This window comes from Lutjanus erythropterus, chromosome 23 (assembly GCF_056507025.1).
Source record: "Lutjanus erythropterus isolate fLutEry1 chromosome 23, fLutEry1.hap2, whole genome shotgun sequence".
Taxonomy (NCBI): domain Eukaryota; kingdom Metazoa; phylum Chordata; class Actinopteri; order Lutjaniformes; family Lutjanidae; genus Lutjanus; species Lutjanus erythropterus.
In genome coordinates, this window is record NC_139339.1 from 5,007,045 (window position 1) to 5,025,293 (window position 18,249).

The following is an 18,249-nucleotide window of genomic DNA, read 5'->3' on the forward strand; positions in this document are numbered from 1 at the left end:
TAGGAAAAAGCAGTGATTTTCACAGAAGAAGAAGACGAGGTTGCAGCTTGTTTCTCCATCCGTCACGACTCACTGTGAACTTTTCTGCAGAGGGAATTCCAGTTTTGGGACATCTGCCTGCACATCAGCTGGGAGGTATTAACATTTTTTACAGGGGATTTCTAGAAAAGCATCCTCTTGTATCCAGTCACAGTTTCCTCCTGTTCTTGTCCCCGCTGGAGGCGGATTTCAGACATCGGACTGCTGAATTTTAGAGTTTGGGAATACTTTTGAAAAGGAAAAAAAGAAGGACAAAGGCATAGAGTTGCTACAGCATACAAAGAGGTAAGTTAACATGCATAGAAAAAATGCTGATGACATGTTCTTACAGAGATTGAATGCCTTTTTTCTAAGCTGTTTTTGGACAAAGCATCTGTCAAATGTCCAGTAATGTTGTCTTTTGAGTTTTCCTTTAGCTTTTTAAAGTATAAACTTGCACATTTGTGCTATTTTGCATGAATGTTTCTGTTATTAACAAAGACAAAGCTGCATGATAATGAGCACACTGTAAAAATAATAATAAAAAAAAAACCCAACTTAAAATTTTAAGTTGGCTGAACCTGAAAAGAAAAAACAAAGGAGGCAATTTTGCAAAGATTCCAAACAAATAAACTTTTCTAGTTAAATAAACTTGAGCTGATATTACTTCACTTGTACCTGAGAAAACATGTTTGCAGTGTTTTGATTATTGCGAACTCAAACAATGCATGATGGGAGGTCTGCTAACATGCTGATCATGTTACTTTAAAAACTTCATTTAATGAGTTGAAACAACTAGACCAACACATCTTTTTTTTAAGATCTGAAAGTCAATACTAGAAAGTTTAATCAACTTTAATAAATAAAACTTGTATATTTCCATTAATTTAATGAGAAAAGTTTCATTTTTTTTTTTACAGTATTAAAGTCTTCAAGTAATGTTTACAGAGTTTCTGCATATTCTTCAAAGTGAGAGCTCTATTGCTAATGGTGCATAAAAGTGGAGCGTGTTGCACAATCTGCGCCTAATGTAACGTCTCAGAGGAGTTCGAGTTGCTTGTTCTGCTGATCCCCTGCTAGATCTGAGTCGTGTGTCTGAAACAGAGGGAGAGGGGGAAAAAAAAGACTAAAGGGGCAGAGTGAGGGTAAATCGTCCACTGCACGTTGAGCTTAAAGAGATGATGGAATCAAGGAGAAGAGCAGGAAGAATAAAGTACGTGCAAGAGCGATGAAGCAGGGAAGAGATGTCAAGCTTCATCCTCTCTCTGGTTTTATCATCACATGGCAAGGACAGACACTGGGAAAGATTTCCAGTGATGCACACATGCACAAGCGCACTTTATATTCAGATGTTGCAGGCACATGCTTGAATAAATGCGCACAGATGTTGCACGCATGTACGCGCAGAAGGGATGTCAAACGAACTTAGGGTCTCTTTCTCACGGCGACCGCTCACACTCACAGAGAGAGATTTAAACAAACACATCTTTGTTTCATTGCACTCATCTGTTTAGTTTGCTCCTGGCTCAGATCACAGACCAGCCCAACGAGCCCCAGCGCCGCAATACAATACACACAAACACACACGAGCCAATGAAAACAACACACACAAAGTAGAGGCATGTGCAGGAGGACATACAGTCGACAGAGACAACTCACTACACAAATAAAACAAATGAAATTCACACTCATGTATAGATGGACTTCATGTCTTGCACACATCTTCGCTCGTCCTCCACAGTTCATGTTTCAGTCACATCTGTGCTTGTGATAAAGTTATAGGTCTGCATGAGTCTTCTGAAGTGCACAACATTCATCAAGTTACATTTCTTATTTGCAGACAAAAAGTTGGCTCATGTTATGCACATAAAACACTCAAATATATGGTTTTTGGCAGACATTTGTAAACTTCAAGCTGCAACTAGCCCAGTGCGACCAGTCGTTGTAGCTGGGAGCCAGAAGTTTGTGTCAGTTGCAGTGAAAGATGGTTGGGGTGTGTCTTCTTCACTTCCCTTCCTTGGCTGATGAATATTTGAAGTGGCCTGCTATATTTATCTTCATATTATTTATATTTATATTTATATTTATTTAAGCTTGAATACTTAGTTTAAAATATGCACCGTCCCAGTACTGATGGAGCAAAACTTTTAATTTACTGCTCACTGTGGAGTAAATTATTGATTATAATAATTATTTATTATGTATGCAATATTGAATGGGTGGACAAGGGAGTGTTTTTGGATACAGCACTGGTTATGACCACCTGTCTCTAAACACTAAGCTGTCATTTTCTCCGTTTTATTGTCAAGTCATTATTTATGTTGCACCAAATCATAACAGAAGTTACCTCAGGGCACGGTACTCTTTATAATATTTTTTACAGAGACCTGAGCAAGTACTGAGGCAATAATGGTGTGGAAAAACTTCCTTTCAACAACATATCTGTGCCGTATAAGATGAGTGGCAGTGGAAGAATTAATTACTTAAAGCTGCACCGATTCATACTTTTATGAGCAGAAATTTATCACCGGACCCTTCAGTTCACCTCAGTTTTATAAGCCTAATTTTACTTAGCTGTACTTAACTTATCAATATGATGCCAGCCAATCATGCTCAGTCTGGCATAACTGTTTTGGCTAACACTTAACAACTTACAACTCAGTAATTATTCTACATGCATCATGCTGGTGTTGGTGCGTTTCTCTGCAGGCCCTGGCTCCTGTAAAGATGGCTGACGTGGTGCAGCCAGACTCCAACACCCTGCAGATACCCGGTGAGACACGCATGTTTCACTACTATGGCAACCATGTCAAAATGACTCACTTCTCTCTCTTTCTCCATCTTTCTTCTGGACGGCGAACACGTTGAACTTTCCTTATCCCTCTCCCACTTGGGAAAAATTACTCACATTAGATTCCACTGACATTCCAGTCATTCCAGTTGATTAAAAACTATTCAATCTCACATCTCGAGAGCTTCAGGTCGAGTGTGTTTACGCCCTAACTCACTCATCTCCGCAGTGAAAAATGATGTTTTTTTCTGCATGCGTACATGTATGTTAGTATCAGCAGTTGATGACAGTCAAATGATGGCTCTTTTCCTCGTGATAAGAGAGTTTTCCCATGGCTCTGCTGCGTATCACCTCAAACACACACATTTGTTTTGGCTATTCCGTCCATTTTCCAGTGGAGGACGTGTGGCGCTTTTCCAATGCTGAAACATGTTATTAATGAGATTTTAATTGTTGTTTACCGCTGCATATCATTACATTTCTCCCTCTCTTTTTTCCTCGATTATTCCAAGATGATAATTTATCAGCACCTTCGTCGCCTGCAACAGCTAGAAATGACTGCAGCATCACACCCCTCACACCATCACCCTCACCGGTAACTACACACACACACACACACACACACACACACACACACATTCACCACACAGTCCTACACACCCTTTCCTCTTTCTACTTATTTTCTTTATATAGAGCTCTTAAACACGACCTGTAAAGCCACATCCACTTCTCACTGTTATTAGTGGTTTATAATAACACTTACACTTGCAGTTTAAAGTGAAGTGCAGACTTAAAAGAAGTGCCCAATAAAGACTGCAGTCTGTGGTAAAGAAATATACACACATTGGCACTAAATCTCACAAGTACTGAGATTTAAAATAAAGAGTGTAGAGAAGTCTGTGAAAAGCAGCGTCTGATTTCAGTGCCAACCTGATAATTCTGTGCTGTTTCCATTCACAGAGACGAGTTATTGGTTTAAATACCGCTCGTGCTTCCTGTCCAGACAGAAATGATAGCCCACATTAAATCAGTCACTCTGTGATATTTGTAGCTGGCCACAAATTATGGGAACTTCTTCCATTTTGGTGTTTCTTAGAGTCTGCAGCCATGTCAGTGACTCTGAGTCATTATACAGCACTTCAGTCACCATGGTTTCACTTCACTCACATTAACATCCTGTACATGACAGCATCACTGTCAGCTGGCTTTTCCAAACTGGACAGAAGATGAAAATGTTGTCGTCCTCAAAGAACAAATACGCGCAAGCAAAAGATGTAGCAACAAGTAAGCTAACTGACAAGATCAATGCAAGAAACCTGCTGTGAAATTAACCACAGATGAAGAAATAAAGCATGAAAATAATACTGGAAAAAAGAAAAAAAAATTCTGGTCGGGTTTAGCTTTTTAGTCCATAAAATGCTGCAGACAAACAGTGTTGGAGAATCTCCCAAACAATGGAAGTGAATGGTGACCAATTTTCCAATTAAAAAAACAACTGAAAAAAAAAAGCCATAAAGTGCCTCCATACTGCTTATCTGGTGTAATCCCAGTCTGCTTAAGTCCCAACATGCCGTTCACTTGTGCACACACGCCGTCACACCACACACACACAGTTCAGACGGTGTGCACGTGCATGTGACTCCAAGATAATGACTGAATTTTCATTTTTTTGCTATCCTTAGATGAAAATATAAGAGCAACCTTAGCCTAATGCAGCCAGGCACTGGTGTTTGGCAGCTGTAATATTTTTCATGTTCACCAACTTAGTTTAGTGAATAACCATGCTCACATCACTTGTGCTAATCTACATTAAACAGCAGTATCAGTACCAGCTATAACAGACATAAATCCCTCTCTCCCTCGGGCCTTCTCTGTCTCCCAGAGGGTGGAGGTCAGACCCAGGATGGCCTGTCCCTTCTCTGTGGTCGTGGCAATAGACTTCGGGACGACGTCCAGCGGCTACGCCTTCAGCTTCACACAGGACTCGGAGGCCATTCACATGATGAAGTAAGAGTCTGCGTTCAATTGTCTTCGACTGACCTTTCCTAAGTCCCGCCCCTTCTGGTACCTCATTCAACTTTCTCCTTTCCTGTTTCCTGCTCTTAGATATGCTACATGCTAGGTTTGTCTATCTTGTAAAGAATCTTGTCTATCTTGTAAAACCAACATATAGTCTTATGTAAGTTAGCTAATGTTAGCAAAATGCTAGCTAATCTACAAGAAGGTCTAACATCTGGCTAACATCTGGAGTTGAATTAATCTCACTGCACTATGTATAGTTGTATATGTGACAATAAAGTTGACTTTACCGTTGCCTTACCTTTATCAGTTATTCACAAGCTATACTATTATTTCCTATCCTTGACATCTTTTTCTTCCAATCCACGCAGGCGCTGGGAGGGAGGAGACCCCGGCGTGGCCAATCAGAAGAGCCCGACGTGTCTGCTGCTCACTCCCGAGCTGCGGTTCCACAGTTTTGGGTTTGCGGCCCGGGACTTCTACCACGACCTGGACCCAGAGGAGGCCCGGCACTGGCTCTACTTCGATAAGTTCAAGATGAAGATCCACAGCACGAGTGTAAGAGAGAGCAACGTCATCAGGGTTGACGCGGATTATAGACAAGAGAATTAAGATTTAAAACAGAAATCTACGGTGCAAACTGGGGGTGTTGAGTTTGGGAGACATGGATGTTACCTGACAAGGAGGGTCTAATGAAGAAACACTATCAATAAGCATTATGGGAAGTGTAGGATCCAGTGTTTTTAGAGCTTGAACCATACTAGGAACTAAAAATCAGGATATCTTGGCCTGCTTTAATTTTGACCTTGTTTTAAAACTGTCCCTGACTCTATTAGGGTGTGATATTAGAATCAGAAAATGGCGTATTCTTGCAGCAGTGTTTCAGCAGTTGGGGCTGTGTTTGCTGCAGGACCTCACCATGGAGACGGAGCTGGAGGCAGTCAACGGTCGGAGGGTCAGGGCCATTGAGGTCTTCGCTCACGCCCTGCACTTCTTCAGGGAACACGCTCTAAAGGTACATTTTATTAGCTCATTAAGTGCTTTGCTTTGATGGAGGCTCATATCTTGAGTGTTTTACCGAAGAAAGTGTTTCACCGATTCTGTTTCAGGAGGTGAAGGACCAGTCGTCATCTGTGCTGGAGGGAGAGGAGATCAGATGGGTTATCACCGTCCCCGCTGTGTGGAGACAACCTGCCAAACAGTTCATGAGAGAGGCTGCTTACCTGGTAGGAACACACACACACACACACACACATAATAACTGATACATAAATCAGCCCAAACTATTCTGCAGCTAAAAGCAGGCTGGGGGATTTTAACTCAGAACTTTCTTGCTGTGAGATTGACAGCAAGAATCACCTCAACAACAAGTGATCAAACAAAAATGATCTTGACAAAAAGAAATCACCCGCCAAAACTATTTTCCAGAAGAAGACACGACTATTACGATTGACCAGAGTGTAGCCAAGCAGTTTCGTGTTGTATGACTGAGACATACACATGCACACACACGCAGATGATGACGGCTGACCCCGCGAGTGTGTGTGTGTGTGAGAGAGAGGAAGAACAACAGGGAGATGGAAAGAAAGACAGCGTATAAAGTGTGAGATAAAGGCTGTTTGATTGGTGTTCCCATGGTAGATCACTTACAACACACACACACACAGATGACAGCGCTGCACTTTTGCCTCTAACCTCCCCGTATATCTTGCCGCGACACACCACACTCCTGCTCGCCGTACTGTATGTGTCACAATGACTGGTAGGAAGTGTGCGTACACGGACAGGAATGCAGGGGGTCCTATCACAATACACATCAATGAGAATGGACCGACCTCTGTGTGTGTGTGTGTGTGAGAAAGAGAGAGTGTGCACTGCGCTACATATGCAATGGTTCATGGGAACGACTGTACAACCTTTAACTTGTAATGTCATGCTTTCCTCATTATTATTCTGTCTTCAAGGTTCTCATTTTACACACACACACACACACACACATCATTATCTCTCATCTGGCCTTCACTCACCCGATCGCATACATAAATACTCTAATGCACACACACTTTCACATCATGCTCATTGACATATACGCACACACACACTGCGCTGGCTCCCGGCTTGAGGCCGTCGGGGCGTGTGTGCTTCCTGCTAATGATGATGTCATCAGAAGTGAACAATGAGGGAGACCGGCGTACAAACACAGGAAGTGGTGTCCAGACCCCCGCCCTGCACACACACATGCACATACACACACCAGCCACTCAACTTTACTCCCATTACATCAAGGCTAATGCTTATATACCCACTCTGCTCTCATCTTCTAATGGGATGTATATATTTTATAGGCCTATAAATGCATCAAAGCAGAAACATGTAAAAGCATGATGGATTTATGAGAACTGCTTTTTTCAATAAAATGTCAAACCTTCTCTGTCTCTTTAGTATCTCAGTCCTCTGGAGAGCGTCGCAGGATAATAAAGTTCTGCTTGTAAATGTTTTTTTGCTCACACTCTTCCTCTTTTTTGTCCTCCAGGCCGGTCTGGTGTCCCGCGACTGTCCCGAGCAGCTCCTCATCGCTCTGGAGCCCGAAGCTGCGTCCATATACTGCCGTAAGCTCCGCCTCCACCAGGTGCTTGACCTGAGCTTGCAGCCAATCACAAATGGCCTCGATGTGGACGGGGCCCGGCCCTTCGACTCCAGCTTCAGACAAGGTAGAGAAAAGAGAGTGAGTGTGTTTGTGATTGTGTGTGTGTGCATGTGTGTGTTCTTTGTGGACGTTGTCATTAGCATAAGCATGAAACCACACTGTGTTCCTGGAAATGTTTTTGTTTGATTTCACTGGGGGATTGTGGGTTTTGCAAAAGACCAACTGATTCTGCGTGAGTGTGTGTGTGTGTGTGTGTGCGTGTGTGTGTGTGTGTGTGTGTGTGTGTGTGTGTGTGTGTGTGTTTGAAAGAAAGGGAGGGCACCGAGGGTAAAAATCTGACTTCAGATGCTGCTTGAGGTTTTGCTTCATGACTATGCAGTTGTGTGTATATGTGTGTGTGTGTGAGGTCTGATGACTTTGCAGTTTTGTGTGTGTGTTAGTGTGCATGTATCATTAAATACTGTGATTGGCTGCTGTAAAACCCACCTGCGCTGTTACTGGCTGTCATAATACTGCCAGCCATAAAAATACTACCGTGCTGTGGTTGGCTATCATAAAGAGAACCCTTGATTTGTAATTGGCTTTTGTAAAAAAATGAAATAAAATTAAATAAAACACCTATGCTGTGATTGGCTGCTGTAATACTTCTCTGAGTTGTAACTGGCTGTTGTAAAAACCACTTGTGCTCTGATTGGTTGGTGTAGTACTTACTTGTCTTATTGGCCGTTGTAAAACGAAGTAGGGTGTCTGGTCATCTAAAATAATATGCTCCACATTCACTCACCTTGCAGCTCTGTTTTGGTCTTAAAACTTCCTGAACCAGCAGCTCCTTTCAATTTGCAGCAATAAAGTACGTGGATCAAAAGGCTTGTTCAAGTGCATAACTTTTCAGAATAAAAGAACAAAAGTGACAACCTAAAAAAATATGACTGCTCTGCACGAAAGCTGCATTGAAAACATTTCTCTTTGCAGCAGCTACAGGAAAATGCTACTAAATTGTAGCAAAAGAACAAAGAGCGATTTCAGGTTGGGGAAAAAAGGAGACTGGTGCATAATTCAGCGAAATAATGTGCCGTCCAAAATCCCCTGCACGGGCCCACTTATACATATCCAGTCAGTGACACACACACACACAAAGAACATTCACACACACAAAGACACACACCAAACACAGGATATTGTAATTGGAACAAGGTGCAGTGAGACTATGATCTCACCCCCTCCTGGCCTGTCATTCTCCCTCTCCTTCACTCACATTCATTTTTCTTTCTTTTCCCCTCCGTCTCTCCAGCGTTCGCTCCCTCTCTGACTTTCTTTTGCCAGGTCGTACGCTGTGCAACGACACAAACACACATGCAGTGTTTACACACACACACACACACACACTTGGCATCATGGTCATGGTTTTTACTATCTTTAGCTTTTCTTCCACCTCATTTCGTCTCCAAAGATAGCACAGGGGAGTCATTAACACACACACACACACACACACACAAATACACGTACCAAAAAAAACCACACAAAAACGCACACTTACATTTTCTTTTCTGCTGTTTCAAATACTTGTAAATGGTTTCCAGACTTGAATTTCAATCATCAACCCCAATACAAAGACACACACTCACATATACACACACACATGCACGCACATACATCACCTCCTGCGTCATCCAGGGCCTTAAAACAACTGAAACAACTGTATTTGCTGTCAAGACAAAGCAGTCGTTGTTGCTCAGTAAGTCTATAATCGCTTAATCTTTCTCTTTCTTTCTTTCCTTCTTCTTATTTTGCCACAAGTCTGTTTTACCCATCTCTTATTCTAATTTGCGTGGTGTGTGGGACTCATGGGGTTTGAGGGAACCAGTAAAACCACTATGACTTATACCAGTGGCTCCCAAACTGGGGGGTGGGCCCCCCTGGAGGGGTGCAGAGCCACTGCAGGGGGGGGTAACTTTTTTCGAAAGGGGGCGTAGGGGGGGGGGGGGCGGGGGCACGCCAGAAAAAGTTTGGGACCCACTGACTTACGCAAACACTTTGCACTCTAAAAAATCCTGCAGAAACTGAGTGGAATCAACTAATATTTTCTCATTAACTTAACATAAATATATAAGTTATATAAAACAAATAAACCATCCTGACATTTTTTCCAAGCTGAGAACTTACAGGCATTAAAATTAAAGCATTTCAGAACATTTCTGGATTTTGAACAGATGTTTCATTGAATATTGGTGTTCTTAACTCATCATAAAAAGGACAATACAGAAGAAAAGGTGATTCATTCTCAATTTCTGCCATTTCACACAATTCACACAGCCTCTGTTTTTAAATCTGTCTTTTTTTTTTTTTATTTAAATTAACTAAACTTAACTCTACAAATATTTATTTTCATAACACTTGAAGTCTCTGGCTTGAATGAATGTACTGTACAGAGTTTAATTAACTCACTGAATAAAGTTTGTAAAGAAACATGATCAGCATATTGGCAGACTTCCCAGCATGCACTGCGCAAAACTCTCCTGCGAACTTTGGTCTGTGACTAAACCGATTTTTGGTTTAAGCTATAAATATTAAGCTTATTTGTTTATTTGACAATAAAATGTTTTGCATCATTACAAAATGACCCCAACTTGTATTTTCAAATTCATTCAACTTTAAATTTTCAAGACGGCCCAGACACTCGCTTTTTTCTCTCTTTCGTTCTGTTTACGTCTCAGGGAGTTTGAGGGAACCACTAAAAACCACTTGGACTTAAATTACACAAACACTTCACTTCAGACTGTCAAGCCTGTGACTTACGACACACACATTTTCATCAGAACCGCAGCTTTCCCACAAACCTGCCAAAGAGACAAAAATATTACTTTTTTTTTTTCAAACATCGCCCCCCTTTGATCTGTGATAATTTCTCATCTTAAAGCCATTATGTCTCATTATTTCATGGGTTCACTCGTATGTATGGCGGCGTATTAAGTGTATCTGCTCTGTCAAACAGGCTGTCAGGTATTTTGTAATTTTTAATTTTTTTTGTCAGCTGTGTTTGAGCGTGTCCTGTTTTTGTTGGCCTCCGTCCATCCTCTTTAACCTGCCAGTCAGGCCGTTTACATGTCGAGGAGGAGGAGAAAGTTGAAATGTGAGAGTGTTCTTCGTTTCCAACAAATTGCTCCTGTCATGCAAAAACATTATGACTGGATTTGGTGTGTTTTTCTTGATTTACTTCGATCGAAAGACTTAATACGTTTCATTGGGTGAATGTCGTGACCTCATGGGTTATGAAACTTGTTTAAACCTTAGTATGAATTAAAAACATTCACCTTCGTTAGGTTTGTTTTTGCTTCACCTGGTGTGCATGGAGCATTATTAAACACAAGGTAAAGTGTCCCTGCAGCAAAACAAAAAATGTCTGAATGCAGGCAAAGCTCTGTAAGGTGCGGAAAAGTGGTGAGGACTGCAGAGAGTCCATAAAAATCCTTGCTGATACTTTTTTATTTAGAGGAGGTGGGCTCAGAGCAATATATCAGGGAGACAGGGACTCCTACTGGTGCTTCTGGGACCCAAAAACCCTTGCTAGGCCCCTGAAGTAGTCTATGAAAGATGGACGAGCAGTTGCAGCGAGCTTCTCACTTGACCAATCAAAAGTAAAATAAAGTAAGTTAAAACGTCGCCTCCTGTCCCTAGAGAAAAGGAGCTGTGTGTGTGTGTGCAACAGCGAGTATTAAAGGTATAAAACCTGAGGCATGTTGCGTGCTCGTGTGTGTTTATCTTTGTGTGTGTTTGTTGCAGCGAGGGAGCAGCTGAGGCGATCCAGACACAGCAGGACCTTCCTGGTGGAGAGTGGAACCGGAGAGCTGTGGTCAGAGCTACAGACCGGTAAGACTGCGTGCGTCTGTGTTTATGTGTGTGTCCGTGTTTATGTGTGTGTCCGCGTGTGACACAGTCAGACCGCACATGTCGGAGATATTGATGATTTTGACTTTTAACCCCTGCAGGCTGACTATGAGAAGCAGACACAAGCTTTCTAGGTTTTTATTAACCCTCAGATTTTGACTTTTCCCTGCTGCTTATCATCTCCTCCTTCTGCATTTACTGTGTTCTTAATCAGCGTTCAGAGTCTTTCTGTTTTCACCTCTTATCTGTAATTTCAGCACTGTTCTCTTGAAAAAGTAATTTCGGCTTCAACCAAATTTTGTCTCCAGTTTGGTCCCAGATTTTGAGAATAAAGTCAATTTAAAGTAATTAAATAAAATAATTTTGACCACAATCACAGGCAAGTCAAACTCAATTAAGGAAAATTCAAAAAACTTGAGTGACAATATTTGAATATGGATTCAAACATATTTCTAATTTCTATTTTTAGCAAAAGTCGGGGGGGCGTGAGTCACATGACTTGACTCAAGTCAGACTACAGTTGCAAATTTTAGGACTTGAGAATTTCTTGATCAACACCGACGAAGACTTGACCTGAATTCGACTTTGGATTCATGGCTTGAGACTTGACTTGAGTCAGGTGCACACTGTCAATAGGAACGCATGAATGTATGTTTATTTTAGCGTTACCTCAAGCTCTCTTTGCAAAAATTGGCATCTCCTGACTTCACCATGACCGGGGGCTTCATTGTTTACCACTGTAGCAGAAAGCAACATGATTATATGACATTTTCTTGTATATTGACTTGCGGATAGTGACCTGCGGCGATGTGGTCATCGTACAGACCTGAAGCTGGAGTTTATTAGATCCATGTCGCACAGTGTGGCTGCAATAAACTTATTTTAGAGACTTACAATTATGTATGTGAGACCCTAGATTACACAGTTGGGAGGCTGTTGTGGATTTGGGTTTTCAGTGGCTTTAATATTTTGAGAAAAAAAAGTTAAAAACTGTTAAAAGAATAAAGTCACAATTTTAAGAAAGTCATAATTTTACAATTTTTGAGGGGACTAAGGATCAACCTGCGACTCTAAACTACCAAACTTTTACTCACAACCAAAACATGTACAAACAAGTTCAGACAGGGATGATTAAAATGATCAGACTCATTCAGTTCTCCAGTTTTATACACAGCTTTTTCTCTCTGTTGAGCCATGACAACAATCTGAGGAGCCACGCGTCCCTGCTGACCCTTTCTGCTCCCTTTCCTGTCCACACACAGGAAGGACCCAGCCCATGGGACTCTCTGCCTCTGCCTCCGCACCGTAAATAAACCAGAGGACCAGTTTTATCCTCCTCCTGATGCATTTTCTTCTCTCATCCTTCCCTATATTCCCCCTTCCCCCTATTTATATTTTATATATATATTAATTTTTTTTGTTGTTCATGTTTGCTCTTTCACCGCCTCTCTCGTGTTTAGGGTGTGGTCAGCTACACTCAGAGCAGCTACGCCAAAACCAGCTCTTATCGCTGAACATATCATAAACACGCACACAAACACGCTCGCTGATGGAACGCAGCAATCACAGAGGCCCGGGGTTGTTTATGTTTGAGGGTCCGCTGGTCGAAGAGTGTCAGGGGAAATATAGACACACACACACACACACACACACACACACACACACACACGCTGGAAACATGACATTCCACAAAAAGAGGACACGTTATCATCCACAACTTCCTACAAATTTAGGAGAATCATCACGCTCTTGTAGGGCTATGTAAAATATTTCCGGGCCCTGAAATCAAGCTGATAAGCGAGTTTTTCTGGTTGATCCCAAAATAACAGCTTTAATTAATGATTCCATGGCACTGCAGGTATTAAAGGGACAGTTTGGGTTATTTTAGCAGAGATCAATACCAGCTTCAGTGTGTTATATTATATTTGGTATGTTTAAATTTCTCCGCTACATCTTGCCACCAGGCAGCCTTTTCCAACGGGACACCAACCAAACTCCATAGGCAAAATCAGCAATTTTACCTCACAGAGCACAGGAGTTGCTGGTCTACCGCTGCCTTGATCTGCTAGTTTGTTTTTCTTATTGTGTGACTTCTGTGTTTTAAAAGGATGGTTTGGATTCACAAAAGTCACACAATAATGCAAACACTCTGAGAGACTGAGCAGCAACTCCCATGTTCTGTGGGGTAAAATTACTATTTTTCCTATGGAGTTTGGTGGGTTTTGAAAAAATCATATTTGGCTTATGTAACTGCAGTTTCCCATCAGAAAAGGCTGTCTGACACCAAAGTAGAGCGGTGAAAATATTCCAAACATAACATACACTTAAAATAATACATTTTTTTGTTGCAGCAGTACATTAGTTAGCTTCTGTGCTGTACTCCTCTGTGCTTCTCTACCACCATCTATGGTAGCTTATACACTGACTCTTGATTAGTACCTCATGCAACCCCACTTCAACAAATCTGAACTATTCTTTTAAAATGTGGGCGTGTTCATGCTCTCTTTGTGTAGGTGACAGGTATATTGTTGCAGACTGTGGAGGAGGAACAGTTGACCTGACGGTCCATCAGATCGAGCAGCCACAGGGAACTCTTAAAGAGCTCTACAAAGCTTCAGGTACAACATTTCACAATCTGCTGAACACACAAAGATAAGTTAAAAATTTCCTCCAGTTTCCTCAGCTGCAGTCTTTCTTCCAGGCGGTCCGTACGGTGCCGTCGGGGTAGACCTGGCCTTCGAGGCCATGCTGTGCCAGATCTTTGGCGAGGACTTCATCCAGAGCTTCAAAGCCAAGCGTCCCGCGGCCTGGGTGGACCTCACCATCGCGTTCGAGGCGAGGAAACGGACGGCGGCGCCGGGCAGGGCCAACGCCCTCAACATCTCCCTGCCCTTCTCTTTCATCGACTACTACAAGAGACACAGGGGCCAGAGTGTGGAGGCCGCCCTGAGGAGGAGCAAGTGAGTGTGGGCTGCAAGGGAGAGGTGTGTGTGTGTGAGAGAGAGAGGAATGATAGGTGTGTGTAAGCAGTTTGATTAAACAATGGATTGATGTAGTGTATCTGTAGCAGTAAATATACAAACTCTCCTCTGTGTCTGTGTGTCAGTATGAATATAGTGAAGTGGTCGTCCCAGGGGATGCTGCGGCTGACACAGGAAGCCATGAATGAACTCTTCCAACCCACCATCATCAATATTGTCAAGCACATCGGTGAGAAACAAAGACACGTGCAGTTTAACAGACAGATTCATACAAACAGACACATGCAGCAGCAATCATTAAATTATTTCTCAACATCACTGTAAATGAGGGCGCTCCCTCAATGATTCCTCAAGATTAAATAAAGGTTGAATGAACTTACTAGCCCAGCAGCAAGACGCCCAGCTCGGCATCTGTCTTGCAGCCTTTTATTTCACGAAGCTCTCTCCGACGACTAAAAGCCGGTCCAACAGTTATTCTTGTCCGGCGGCCTCTTGCTCGGTCATTCTCCCTTTTTTCTCTTCTTAACTTCCTCCATCAATGTCGTCTTCGGTCTCTTTGCCCGCTGAACTCCACAGCAAGCTCAACGTCAGCTCGTGCCTGTCGCTTTTTAAAGCTGGCACGGCAAATTTGCCAGCAAACGGTCGCTTATCTGCAGATCCAGAGCGACATTAGAATTCATTTGGAGTTGTGTTTTTTGACAATTAGAAACATAAGTCCAATATTCACTCGCCTTTTAGCTACACAGATGGGAACTGGGTTTGTTTTGTGTGTTGTTTTCGTTGTGTGAGTCTGTCTCGTATAGATTACAAGTCTGACTTGTAAATGGGTATTAGGAATCTAAATGGTACAAAAGAACAAAAAGGGATTAAAAAAACAACAACAGTGCACTTTTTAACTACAGCTCAGTCCAAACTAAACAAACTTAACCCATAATGGTTTCCTTAGTGTCCTTGTGATGGTGACCTCATTGTTTGTTTTTGCAGCCTTGTCAAGGCAGACAAATGGAGAGTCTGTTTTAAATCAGTCGCATTCCAGTGGTGCATTTTTAACCACTGGATTTTTAGCTTTGCTGGCTTTTTGTTGGATCACCATAAGCCAGAGAGTGAGAGGTAAGAATAGACAGAAGAAGAATAGCGAGTGCGGCTGATGGAAAGGAAGTAGGAAACAATATTTCCTCATGACACATCCAGTGACACAGTGACAGGCTGGGTCGTACCAATAATATTGCAAGGTTGCACAGAATTCACAGGGGTTTGTTGAATTTGCATGAATTGTTCTGATCACAACATCGCAACTTCCTGCAGGGACTGAATCTGATAATGCAACCCAGTCTTCTCAGTCTGCTTCTCCTCCAGATCCTTCTTTTCTTTAAGCGCTTATTTTCCTCCCTAACTTCTAAAATGACCACAAAAACAAACACTTTGCAAATAAACTCCAGTGAAATTATTCTAAAGCTTCTCCTTCTTTTCTCTCCCCTGACAGAGGAGCTGATGGTGAAGCCGGAGGTGCGAGGTGTGCGTTTCCTCTTCCTGGTTGGCGGTTTTGCGGAGTCGCCCATGCTGCAGAAAGCAGTCCAGAGAGCACTGGGGCGGACGTGCCGCATCATCATCCCCCACGATGTTGGACTGACCATACTGAAGGGAGCCGTGCTCTTCGGCCTGGATCCCACTGTGGTGAGTTCTCAGGAGTTCCTGTTGGTCCCGGCGTATCTCTTCGTTGCATGTTCTAACGAGCTCTTTCTCACAGGTCAGAGTGCGTCGATGCCCCCTCACCTATGGCGTTGGCGTCCTGAACCGGTTCGTGGAAGGACGCCACCCTCGTGAGAAACTCCTCATCAAGGAAGGCCGCGAGTGGTGCACCGACATCCTCGACCGCTTCGTCTCCGTCGACCAGTCCGTGGCTCTGGGCGAGGTTGTGAGACGGAGCTACACGCCCGCTCGCATAGGCCAGCGGAAGATCATCATCAACATCTACTGCAGCGCCACGGACGACGTCACGTACATCTCCGACCCCGGGGTCAGGAAGTGCGGGACGATAACTTTAGACCTGCCGGAACCGTTACCAGTACCGGGGGCGGTGGGAGGAGCGGGAGGAGCGGGTCCAGAGAGAAGAGAGATCAGAGCGACCATGCAGTTTGGAGACACGGAGATCAAAGTCACAGCTGTTGACGTCATGTCTAACCGCTCCGTCCGGGCTTCCATAGACTTCCTGTCCAACTGAGGAGGAGCAGGAAGTGAAGACGAGGATTGGAAAACACAGAAATGACTGATTCTAGGGATGATAATTTTAGAAAAAGCGGTACTTTGGGAGTGGGCGACATGTTTTCTTGAAAAGAACAGGAACCTCACATCCTGTAATTCAGATATTTAGGCTTCAGAGTACAAAAAGATCACGAGAGCCTTCATAAATTCATACAAAAGTGTCCGTACGTCCTTAATTGAAGGGCAGGGTGCACAGAAATGAGGACATTTATTTGTCTGCCTTCTGGCTTGAGTGGAGAGTTCGTCACATCACGCCTTACGTTGCTGTCACAGGCGCTTCCGGCCCAGAAGCATCCAGGGAAACACTTGTGTGAACTCTACTGCAAGCTGGAGGGAGTATTTTAACTTTTGCAGACAGTTTGATTGTTCCCTAGAAAGACTCTACATAATGCATTATACTACCTAGAGTAAAACTCGCTCATCTTAATTGCTCAATACGACTGTTGCCTTTTCCCTCATTCAGTGAAAAACAGGGATATCTCACAGGTTCTGGTCTGATACCTCATTTAAATCCTATTTCACTATCAATTTATGAGATATTGATACATTGACTGCGCCTTTGTTTCTTAAATGTGACTGTGATTGTGCCACCTAGTGGCGAAACGACAAAACTACAAGCTGAAAATCCTCCGGGGATACAAAACCACTCAAGATGCATCAAAAACACTAAGGACTGTGGCATTATTGCGTAATTTGCATGTCTCTTACAAAGTACGTCACCATTCACATTTTAAGTGTAGTGTTCGGTATCGGTAGCGTTCAACAGTTCTGGACAAATGTTTTTTATTTCTCTTCGTCAGGAAGTTTTATCTGTATATTTTCCAGATGATTCCTCACACACAAACAAAAATGGGAAATTTAAACCTGAGAGCCTCTTGATTTGGGCAGAACCCTAGTTTTTTGTGTCTTGTGTAAAAAATCTTAACTCAAGGTCCACTTACCAGCCTTGCCAGGTGCTTTCAACCACATTTCTCGGTCTGTCTCAGCAGGTGGAGTTTGCTCAGTAGTCCTCGCTAGACATTTCCAGGTTAAAATGTGATACAGCTGAGCTATCACCATAGCAACCAAGTAAACAGACTCTGAAAAGCTCTGGAAAAACTGTCTTTTTCAATGTAAACTATTTAATTTTTTAAGTATGTGTATATAAGACATCAAGAAAATAAAAGCTGGAAGTCTTGACACAAGTACCACTTGCATCCTAAAAAAAAGAAAAGGGGTTTTAACCTCTCCAAAATCAAAAATAATGTATTTTTCCTCTGGCCTGTAGTGCCGTTTGTCCATTTAGACACTTGGCTTGTGGTGCTCAAAGCACCAAATTAGGAGGAAACATATGTGGTTTTGATTTTGTGGTCCCTTGATGACATCACACTGTCACATTAAATATCTCTTTATGTTGTGTATGCTGTAATAAACTGTATTCATGTTTGTGCTCACATAAAGAATCATTTGTACATTATCCTACTTTTATCATCCTTGGCCATACATTTTACATTAAAATAAACTAGTACCATTTTTCCACAGCAATTATGTTTCATTTTTTTCCCCCACAAGATAATATAACACCTCTTTAATGCAGCACACCTGCCACTGATATCATCTCATCTCTATCCTCGACCAGATGTTTAATAACACACATGAAGAGTCAG

At 42.5% G+C, this 18,249-nt stretch overlaps 1 protein-coding gene across 1 annotated transcript; it reads left to right on the plus strand.

Annotated features, from left to right (window-relative positions):
• Positions 1-16,931, plus strand: hspa12b (heat shock protein family A (Hsp70) member 12B). Its single transcript, XM_084711601.1, has 14 exons — positions 1-324; positions 2,728-2,791; positions 3,322-3,404; positions 4,692-4,816; positions 5,200-5,386; positions 5,739-5,843; positions 5,938-6,054; positions 7,362-7,539; positions 11,256-11,342; positions 13,874-13,978; positions 14,062-14,320; positions 14,467-14,570; positions 15,825-16,015; positions 16,089-16,931. Exons 2-14 carry the CDS (start codon positions 2,746-2,748, stop codon positions 16,560-16,562), a joined length of 2,061 nt encoding a protein of 686 aa, XP_084567727.1. The 5' UTR covers positions 1-324; positions 2,728-2,745; the 3' UTR covers positions 16,563-16,931.
• The last annotated feature ends 1,318 nt before the right edge of the window (positions 16,932-18,249 follow it).